Source organism: Humulus lupulus, chromosome X, assembly GCF_963169125.1.
Source record: "Humulus lupulus chromosome X, drHumLupu1.1, whole genome shotgun sequence".
Classification (NCBI taxonomy): Eukaryota; Viridiplantae; Streptophyta; class Magnoliopsida; order Rosales; family Cannabaceae; genus Humulus; species Humulus lupulus.
The window spans coordinates 242,267,889-242,279,001 of record NC_084802.1 but is presented as its reverse complement, the minus strand read 5'-3'; the positions used below and the strand labels follow the sequence as shown (position 1 = coordinate 242,279,001).

At 35.2% G+C, this 11,113-nt stretch overlaps 1 protein-coding gene across 1 annotated transcript; it reads right to left on the bottom strand.

Moving 5' to 3' along the window:
- Positions 1-5,441: 5,441 nt before the first annotated feature.
- LOC133803749 (large ribosomal subunit protein P2B-like) lies at positions 5,442-6,802 on the bottom strand. The gene is made up of 3 exons (XM_062241860.1): positions 6,748-6,802; positions 5,565-5,779; positions 5,442-5,468 (listed from the first exon to the last, which is right to left on the bottom strand). Exons 1-3 carry the CDS (start codon positions 6,800-6,802, stop codon positions 5,442-5,444), a joined length of 297 nt encoding a protein of 98 aa, XP_062097844.1.
- Positions 6,803-11,113: the final 4,311 nt, after the last annotated feature.

Here is an 11,113-nt window from a genome sequence, read left to right as displayed (position 1 = left end):
GGTAGTTCCAAAATTCGTTTTTCTCCCTGTCCATCTCCCATGTGTTGCCACTAGGAGGTTTATGTCCTTCCAGGATGATGGGGGCCAACTGGACATATTCCTCCGGGTGGAGAGTGACGCCAAGGCTCATGGTCGGTGAACTGGGAACAACAAAGGAAGCAAACAACCAAGTAGTTAGCACCAGAACCCAAAAAGATTGGTTAAGGTACGAGGGCTCTCCTAAAAATTGCTTGGAGGAGTCCCCTCCGGACTAGATCCGGGATCACTGGAGATCGCCAGAATCTTGATCAAGAACTAGGAAGAAGAATATTTTTTCTCAGCTTTCCCAAGTCAGTCTAGAATGTCCTGAGAAGATCCAGGATGACTTAGACCACTTGTTCTACAGACCTATTACGCATAGAACCACCCTAAATGGTGGCTGATGGACCCAAAACGAGTATGTTTTAAATATTTATAAATCGCAAGCGCACGAATCGTTCATATAGAATAGTGATCGTGTAAGCAAGGATGTCGAACCCAAAGGAGTTGTCTAAAATCGAAAAGAAAACTATTTTAAACCAAAATTAATAAATTCTAACCTAGCTCCAAAGATTGATGAAATTTTGTAACAATAAGAATAAAATAAAAGACAATAATAAAGATATTAAAGACAATATATATAACATAAATTAATAATAGAAATCAAGATGGTAAAAGAAAGATTATTAAGATAATAGAATCCGCAAAATATAAGTTCAATAATATTTAAAAGTACATTGATTCCCAAGTTTTAGTGATAGTTAAAATTAATCAAACCATCACTTATTCAAATTATATATTCTATTTAAGCACAAGTTTTTATAAAAATATAGGATCTATCTTCACTTTTAAAAATTATAATTTCAAAGCATTTTGTGTAAATCAATCTAATGAAATAACAAATAAATCAATGAACATTATTTATAAGGAAAAACATAATATTTTTGTTCTAAGCATGGATGCGTTCAATTTAATGACACATCTTACACAAAGAATATTATGTTTTTGCACTAATGAAGAACAAAGTGTAAATATGTGCTAACAATCCAAAATACATGATATTTAAGATGAAAGAAGATATTTGAAGAAGAAAATCCATAAACTTTATTGCACAAAATGGGAAATCAACACACAACATAAATACTATCTAGTTACATATTGTTTCATCATCACCTTAATAATCTTAAAAAGATTAGAAACTCATAACTAGAATAGAAAATACAAACTAAAAATTACAAACATAAATAGGAAAATTTGGAGGAGAAACCCCCAAATTTTTGCTCTAAAAACTCATAGGAAAAATGACCAAAAGAAGAAAAAGATTAAGAGAATTGAGAGGTTTGAAAGTGTTGAAACTTTGGTATGGTAACCTCCCCCCAAAATTAAGCACTAAACTCCCTTATTTATAGCCAAAAAAATGTATTAAAATAATCAATTTAAATTGATTAATTTAATAATAATATGGCAAATAGGGGTAAATTATAGGGTGTAATGATGATGTTTGTGGTGAAATATGTGGAAAATTTGGGTAAAAAGTTGGCATTTTTGGGTATAGGGACAATGTTGCTTTTGTTGGGCTCAACAAAAAATTACAAAAGGGGGCTGGTGGTGGCTAGACAGGCAGCTGGGACGTTGGGTGCTTGTGGAGGCTGCAGCTGGTTGGGTTTGCAGGTGTTTGGGCCTTGGGTGCAGCTAGTGGAAGGGTGCTAGCATGTGGGCTTCTGGGCGTGGGCTTCGGCAGTGGAGCACCTGGGTGTTTGGGTTGGGTCGTGTGGTTGGTGCAGGCCCAAACAGGGAGCTGGTGCTGGGGAGAGCTGCTTCAGCTTGGCTGCTACTAGAGGAAGGCAGCTCCAGGCGTGTGGGAGAAGGCCACTCGGATGGTGAGGCTTGGGCAAAGGTGCTTCGGCTAGGCTTGGTGGGGTTCTGGCTTGGGCCAAGAGGTTGGCTTTGGGCCTTTTGTTTTCACATCTGCCACAATTTTTCTTTCTTTTTCTTGGCTTTCAAGAGCTAAAAATAATACAACATAATTCCTACAAAATAAATATAAATTAATTCATGATAAAATATTTTCAATTATAAAATAAACCATATTAATTCTTTGAAAATATTAATTACAACTTAATTCAATTTATCATTAAAGATCAACAAAAGTGCATTTTTTTCACTTCTAACTAAATTCAATAATTCAAATAATTAAACTACAACAAAATAACTATAAAAACACACAAAAATATATAAAATCAAAATAAACCCAATAAATTCAAAATTACTTTAAAACTTAATAAATCAATTAAAAACTCAATAATTAAGCAACAATTAGCACATAAAAAGTGGTAGAATAACTCTATTTTGTAGAGTTATTAGTGGCCCCGACTCTAATAACCCTACAGCCACATATGTAATACTACAAAACGACAAATACGAAGAAACAGAAATAAAGGTTCAAGGAACTTACTATAAAGTATTGGTTGTGGAGGTTGTAATGTTTCTGGTGAAAAGGTCGGCAAGATCTCGGTCTTGAACAGACGGAGGCGACATAAGAGCTCGTCTAATGGTCAAACTGGGATCACACTGTCTGATGATGGCACGGAAATAGGGCATGTTGGAAAGAAGCAACGATGGAAATAGAGTATTCGTTGGTGAATTCGGACATAAAAGGCTTTCTTTATAACTCTAATTGTTCAGAATGCGTAAACTTGCAAATGAAAATCTGGGGGTATTTGTAGAGCCAAAAGCACATTTCTTGATCCGATGGTTCAGGATGACTTCCCTCATCTAACGGTCCTGGATTATGCAGGGGCTTTTATTAGCCTACTCGAGTATCGGATCACGGATTTGCCAAGTCGCGATCCGCGCCATCCTGATCCAACGGTCGAAAAAAAGAAATTTCAGAATTTTTCCCATCTGACGGTCCCAATTGATGCAAAAATATTAAATGATCCACTTGATTACCCTATCAGCATCACTCGTACAGACGGGACGCCTCAGAATTTATGCTGACACCTGTCTGCCAACTCGATATTCAAGAGATTCTCTCCAAGTCTGTTGGCGCAAGTGATACGAACGCACCAATTACAAGGAAACACGTAAGTGTAGCATAAGGAAGTTGAAAGGCCAGGGGTCACCCAAGCATCCTTGAAGTAAACAAATCCGCCTCTTGGTAAACAAACTAGGTTGTTGGGATTTGATCAGGGATATTGGTGCAAACACTTTTCATGCGAGTTTACATCAATCGGTCCCCCACGAAAATGGACCCGTTTCCCAGGGAACAAACCGTGATATTGAAAATTGTTCCGGGAAATGAAGCAAGCCTCCACTTCGTGAACACAGATAAGCCTCCACTCACTACAAGAAAAAACAGTATTTATAACACTTAAAAACTGCTAACCAGGAGTATTGATAACGCTTCTGAAAATGCTAACATAGCCCCTGTTATTAAAAGTCCTGTCTTTTCTATAACAGTATTCGAATGTTATGTTCGATGTTATCTTAAACTATTCAATAACACATTTTTAGTTGCTATAATATTCAAATAATAACATTTAGTTAGAGTATTTGATTATAAATTTGGAGTTTAATCTTATACTTTATGCATAACACTTTTCCACTGTTACATTTGATTATTTTGATAGCATTTTTAGTTTGTTATATTATATAAATCATAACGATTTGTTATGCTTATAATATATTTCTAAATCATAACATATTAAAAGTCTAGTAATAAAATTTTGTTACTTTAGTGTGGATAATATATTTTAAATTTTATTTTGATAAGTATACTTAAAAGGTTTTTTTTTAATTAAAAGATTTTCACTATTGTATTTTGATAAAAAAAATCAAAATTAATCATAAAATGTAATTCTCAATAAATTGATAAAGCACAAGTATTACATTAAACAATAACTAATTCAAACCATGAATATGTCTACTTCATGAGATCTTAGTTCTAACTTAAATTTGAAAGCATAACATAATAAAGCTTTATAATCTTGAACATTTTTTACTTTAAAAATGAAAAATAGAAACATTACAAGATACACAAAAGTAAATCATGCATGAAACTTGCTCCATCCTTCAATTCATCATCCAACCAAGTACTTGCTGCTGAAGTTGTTTGTTGCCATCTGAAGCTCTCTAAATTGAAATCTCCTCAGGTTTCCAAGGCAAACCTCCTCATGATGTTGCTCTGAATTTTTTTAAAACATATATGAAAAGCAAAAAGCAATAAAACCCAACACTACTTAAGTAAGTAATTTTAGATTAAACAAAAATATGTACAGTATAAACCATAACAAAGCAGCTTTGCAAGATATGAAACATATATGAAATAGTCATGTTCATTAGTGTAAAACTAAACCCAAATTCTCTTCTGAACTAATCAGTAATGTTTTTTACCTTATATTTTTTAATCCAATCTAATTTCACATTCCAAACATGACCTATAAATACTGATGTTGTGCTTCTTGTAATGTTCGATTTGTCTCCAGATATGTTTATGCTTATTTTTATAAGAATTGCTCAAACCATATAGCAAATTAGATACTTCAACAAAAATCATGAAAAAGATGGCCTACAGCTGTGTTGAACAAGTCTAATGGTCAACCAATTAAGCAAATAAAATTTCTTTAAGATTAATCATTCAAATCTATTTGAACAAACAGATATGTAGATATGGGACATGCCTAACACATCTAATTGCAATTGTATCATGTGATTGCAATATGACAGCACCAAACAACAATCTCATTATTTATGATCAAAGCCCATACAATCAATATTATATATTTTCACATGAATAAAAGCTTGATCAAATCATATTATAGAATATGCATAAATAAAATATGTAAAAGGCTCAGCACAATTTAACTTCCAACATAAAACAATGAGCAATTAGTTTAACTTCAACATTAAATAAGGAGAAAAAGGCTCAAAAATTCCCTGACCACATAATAGAGTTTCTAAACATGTGCAAACAATGTCCACTAGGGCAGCGAGGGTGGATGTTTCCAAGAAAAAAAAGAACAAACCTGAAGGTCTCTCTATTCTCTCTGCAGATGGCCCAGGATTTAGAACCAGTTTCCCACTTGGTTGCTACAAAAGGGGGAAAAACATAATAAACATGAATAAGAGAGAGTATACAGAATAAACAAAGAACCTATCAAAGTAGTAGGCATATCAGTTTGTGCGTTTGTGAAGATTTTAACTTGAGTAGGGAATACCTGCAAGTGAGTGTGTCGTTCCTGTTCTAATATTTGAAACAGATATTGGTACATGTGAAACGAAATTCCAAACACTGACAAAAAATTATCTCTGAAATGTCTCAAATTTTGCTTCCTCCTCTAAACATCTAAACAAAAACAGATCCAAATACAGACCAAAAACTTAATGTCCTTCAAAACATGAAAATCACTGTATAAAAGCAACTAGACAAAGAGACTGAAACCCATATCCTGAAACAAAGAATAAAGAAACAACTAACCATTAGAAAAAATTCAAATAGTTAAAACAGCCAAAACCAGATAACTTAATAAATGAATTAAACTTACATCATCTGACTCTTCTTTCTCTTCCACTTTCTCTTCCTTCTTTGACTCAGCAGCAGCGGCTGCTCCACCTGCTGGAGTAGCATAAGCAACTACACCACCACCTGATGGCACTGATGCTAGCTTCTCCCTTCCGGAAGCAATTAGCTCAGTGAGATCTTTACCCTTGACCTCAGTCAAAAGAAAGTTAACCTTCTCATCCTCTGCCTCAATTCCAACTGTAACCAAACAATATATTTATTCAATTCACATGTCACATGGTTTCTTATATAACTAAAAGAATAAACAATATTCATTCATTCATTGCAGGGAAAGAATCTGCAAAAAAAATTTAACACTACAAAATAATCTTACTCTACATCTCCAATGTATTAAATTCTATATTAAATCAAGGCAAGATTTCCCACCAAAAATTATAAACAAAAATATAATGACTAGAAAAAATAAAGCATTTCATTTCAACAAATTCAAAATACTTGATCAAAATGACAAATAAAAAGATCCCTAAATTTTCAAATAACCTTCTCCATATATTTCTCTCTTTATCCAACCTTTCAACATATTTCCAATATTCATTCCTTCATATTAAGGAAAAAATCTAATTTTTTTTAACACTAGCCAAGAATCTTAATCAAACAAAGATTAATACTTCTTCAATGAATTCTGTTCAAAATTACATCTAGACTAGCCTTCCCACCAAAAATTGAAGTGCTTGATTTCAACAGCAATATCCAAAAAACTTCCATTCAAGAAAAAAAATTCCCAACTTTCCAATAACATTCTCAATACATTTTCTCTCTTTATACAACTTTTTCAAGTGAACTAAAACAAGCACTTCTCCTCCTATACTAGTTATCAAATATCATATGCACAATTTACAATTAGAATATAGATATGAAATGACATAATCCAGTATATAAAAAGCTAAAAACAAATTACACTCAATATTAACAAGGGTAATATTAGTTATCTACTGCAGTTTTTCCTAGCTCTGGTGTTTCTCAAACATCATTTGAAGTGCTTTAAAGCACAGCCATAAATTTAATATATTTCTCCACCATAAGCACAACTTCTACCAATCAAAAAATGGCAAAAAATTCACACTTGATCAATCGAGAAGAAAAATAAAGAAATGCTTAAATAATTTTAGAAAGAAAAAAAAAACTAATTGTAAGAAATAGCATACCTGAAGAGAGAATAGCCTTCAAATCAGCAGCGGAAGGAGAAGCATTTCCTCCCATAACTGGTGGAAGACTATTGATCTATTTAACAAAAAGGTATGTTATTGAGAATAATTAGTAAAATGATATCCATTTCAATGAACCATTTATATGATAAGGAAAGATACCAATGGTAATATGTAGAAATATCAGAAAGTCTATAAAATATCGTTATACCTGAGATGCAATTCCTAATTCCACAGAAGAGCCAATTGTAATAAGGAATAACAAGATAGCTATTACATATTGTCAATCTAACAGTGAAGAAAAATGAAAAATCCAAACTTTCACTGAATTTACATCCCTAAATTTCCTCCTTCAACCCTCTTTATAATGAAAATCCCATAAATCTTGCTTTTCCCTTTTGTCCTTAAAATCACGTTTCGAACAGACCATAAGGAATAACAAAAGTAGAAATTGATTTTGCTAAGTCCATAATTCCATTCAAGCAACACAAAAAAAAACAAAATTCTTGAAATAGATACTTACAAAAATACTGCTGAATATAGATAACAGATAACAAAGAAAAAAGATACCTTGGAAGAAACCGGAGCAGGCTTCTCGGACTCAAGCTTTGTCTGCGGTGTCTCTTCGGCCTCTTCCGGGGGCTCCGTTGTCGCCGTTGTCGAAGTGGTGGAGGCTATGGAGTCAGTATATATATATATATAAATATAAATATGATATAGATACATAGCAACGTAAGGGAGAAATCGCCAAAAATCTGAAACTAAAAGTGTAGAAACTTACCCATCCAAAGAAGATGTCGAAAGTTGGGCAAATTTTAGGGAATATAACATCTTTAGTTTCGGTTGTGAGGTTTTGAAGAGGAAAGAGGGAAAGAAAAAACCCTAATTTCTGAGAGGAGCACACATTCGGAATTGAAGAGAGAAAGAGGGAAAGGGGAAAGAGGTTCAGATGGAATGAAGGGGTTCTTTCCATAGGCAGGAGACTCTTGGGTTCTTACTTCCAGCAAGAGAGATGCCGTGATGGAGAATCGCGTGAGGGAGAAGAGATTCTATGGAGTGAGTGTGAAGGAGAGGGCAGAGGAGGTAAATGGGATAGATAGAATTTTCATTAGGCGGCAAATGAAATAGTTGGCGCCTAAATTGTCTCTGAAGAAAAAAAAAGCGTGTGTTCCCATTAATAACACTTTGTAATATATGTCATTTTTTACCGTAATATATAGTCAAAATTGTTGTAGTGACTTCGTGAACACAGATAAAGGCTTGGGGGTAAATGTTATTCTCATTTTCTCCCCGTACACGTGGCACGGTACACTAGGTCCATGGGCTATGCTAGAGGGATCTGAGGCCCAGATTGATCCCAGTGGATGGGGAAGGAATGAATCCTGGTGGCCCAAATATCAGCAAGCCCAACATTATCCACTGGACATCCCTGCACCGAGGAAGCCGGGACCATGACTTGGGCACGATTCGTCTTCCCGGACCCAGTATAAGGCGTCATCTGGGGTGCGAATAAGGAGGGTGTTTCCAAGTCTAAGAATGGACCGGGATGATAGCAGAAGAGGTAAATGAACCAGGGTCCTAGTAAATGGACCAAGACGTTGGTAAATGAACCCGGATAGGGCGTTCGAGTTGGGTATGATAGACTACCCCCGACACTGACATCACCTCGAGAAACACGAAGTTTTGTCTCCTTAACTAACCTGCAGAAGAGGTTACATACAGAATGTACGCCATTATTCAGAACAATACTGCCACTACTCTGAGGGTTCCTGTCCCCAGGATCTCCTTAGAAGCCTACGCGGGCCAGACTGAAGCTTTGTATTGTTGTCAGTCGTACATCATGGTTATGTTTGAGTCGGCCCAATGGGCCCTGATTAGTGTATTTTATTTGTTAGAACCCTTTTTATTAAGCCTTTGTTGGTGAGAAAATCCTACTTACATCCGTATTAGGCCCGGATTAGTTCGACCCAAGTCCAGTGCATCCAACTGCCTATAAATAGGGCCAGTTGTGCACAGTAGAGAGGATCCGAATTTTCTTCTTTAAGCACATACTCTGCTCAAACTTATAGAAAACTCCATTGCTAAAAGCTCTCTAAAGCTCTAATACAATAGACTCGTGGAGTAAGGCTTTTTAACGCCCCAACCACGTAAAAACCCTTGTGAGATTCTCTTTAAACCCTTTCTGTTTGCTCTCTTATCTTTGATAATTCTAGTTTTCAAAAAACTCGATAAACAACTTTTGATACATTCCAACATACTCTAGAGGTTTAAACCATCCATATCCTATACCATAAAGGCCAAAATGCCCCTATAGGAAATTAGTCCCTTTTGTTGCCCATAAGGGCAAAGTGGTCATTTGCCCAATTTCCCGCTAATTCGTCGAGTCATCCTACAAACTCCCAATTAATCTCTTCATGCACAACTGACTACCAAATACTTACCCATTACTCGATAAATCCCAAATATACATTAAACTTCCTAAAACACTCCTAGGCTCACCCTGAGCCGGGTATTAAACCCCGCTGTGACTATTCCGCTAATTTGCTCACTACGATCACCTCATGCCATAAATCGCGAATGTATCCACATAATAATGTGGTCTTAGTCATTTAACACATAATAACATGTATGCCCGCAACCGGCCAATATTACAAATATGCCCTTAAAAATAAGAACGGGCCTACATGCATATTTAATACTTATAAACATGCATATAAATATATTCATATTATCATATAAGCCATGCATGACACGTAGTCACATGTTTAATCAATTAATTCAACATGTATATCCTATTATGCAATCCAGGCATTGTAATCCAGGCACTTAGCCTTAACAGTATATTCAGGACATTACATAAGCATTATTTTAAACACACAGTGTAACAATCTTGGTTATCTAGGGCATTACAGACCCACCGCTTAGGTCGGATTATTTTGTAATCCCTGAGTTGTAAACAAATTTTTAAACTCGTATTTTGGGTTCTCATGTAAAGATTAAAGCTTTCTTTTAATGAAAATGTTTATTCGTTGACCAATATTTTTATACATGAACCCATAGTGTCTTAGTCCCATGTTTAAGTATAAATGACTCATTTAGCAAGTCTCGCACTAATTTAAACACGTGGTAATGGGCCCTAATTAGAAGGGTGTTACAACTTGGTATCAGAGCTGCCAAGGTTTAGGGGTTCCTGATGATGGACTGGGCATGTACACTCACCGCTAAAGACAAGCTCGACTTAGGGTTCGGTAACTATTAATATAGTTATGTGTGTAATTGCTTAAATGAAGTACATATTCCTTACCTACTTGTTTAAATAGAAAGCATGAGCTATTCTGATAGAGCTTGTCCCTTGATTGTTGTATGCATGTTAAAGATGTGCTTATTAACACAAAAGTCACTTGTAAATGTTGTGGGAATGCTTATAAGCATCATTATTACTTTTGAATGACAGAAATGCTAATTAGCATTGCTATATGTGCATGTATGCCAGGAGATGCTTATTAGCACCATTAAAATGTTAAAAGGAATGCTTATTAGAATCTTTATTGCTTTTGAATGATAGAAATGCTTAATAGCATTATGTTATGTATATGAATGCTAGGAACATGCTTATTAGCACTTTGTTTGAGCATGAATATGAATCACCATGCTTATTAGCATGATTGTATATGTGTGAGAATATCGGGATGCTTATTAGCATTGACATTGCTTATGAATGTAAAAGGAATTGCTTATTAGCATTATTATATGGACATGTAGGTCAAGACACGCTCATTAGTGCTGTTATAGATACATGTATGTTAGGAAATGCTTATTAGCGCTGTTAAATGCTAAAGAAAGGCTTATTAGCATCATTAATTGTTAATGAGTGCCAGAAAATGCTTATTAGCACCGTTACTTGTTTATAAATGTTGGAAGTGCTTATTAGCTCCATGTTTGGATATGAATATGGATTGACATGCTTACTAGCATGATTGTGAGTGTGAAAATTTATTTGTTCGGTCTTGAGTCGTAGGGCAGCAAGAGGTTAATTATTACTACATAATTGGCCGAATTGATTACTGCAACAAGGTACACATTGGAAGTATGCTTCCAGGGTAGTCAGATCTACAAGTCGGCCAAGGAATACAGAACGAAAATGATAATTAGGATCAGACCCCTGCCAGCTCCCATAAACTTGCAATAGGTACAGGTGCTTACTGATATGCAAGATAGGCTGTAGAGGCAGGAAGAAGAGCTTCGCCAATAGCAAGTTCCGACAGGGAACGCTACATCAGAGGCCCCACCTACTGCTATAGTATCAGTCGTACAACAACAGTAAGGGATAGAGAACCGTTGGGGGTTGTTATATGAACGGTTCAAA

Bases quoted from the DNA above. Each gene is read 5' to 3' on its own strand.
- LOC133803749 (XM_062241860.1), bottom strand. From the start codon at position 6,802: ATGGGAGGAAATGCTTCTCCTTCCGCTGCTGATTTGAAGGCTATTCTC. The intron at 5,780-6,747 runs GTATGCTATTTC...GTTTGGTTACAG, and splicing joins GAAGGCTATTCTCTCTTCAG to TTGGAATTGAGGCAGAGGAT. The intron at 5,469-5,564 runs GTAAGTTTAATT...TCTTTGTTTCAG, and splicing joins AGAAAGAAGAGTCAGATGAT to GATATGGGTTTCAGTCTCTT.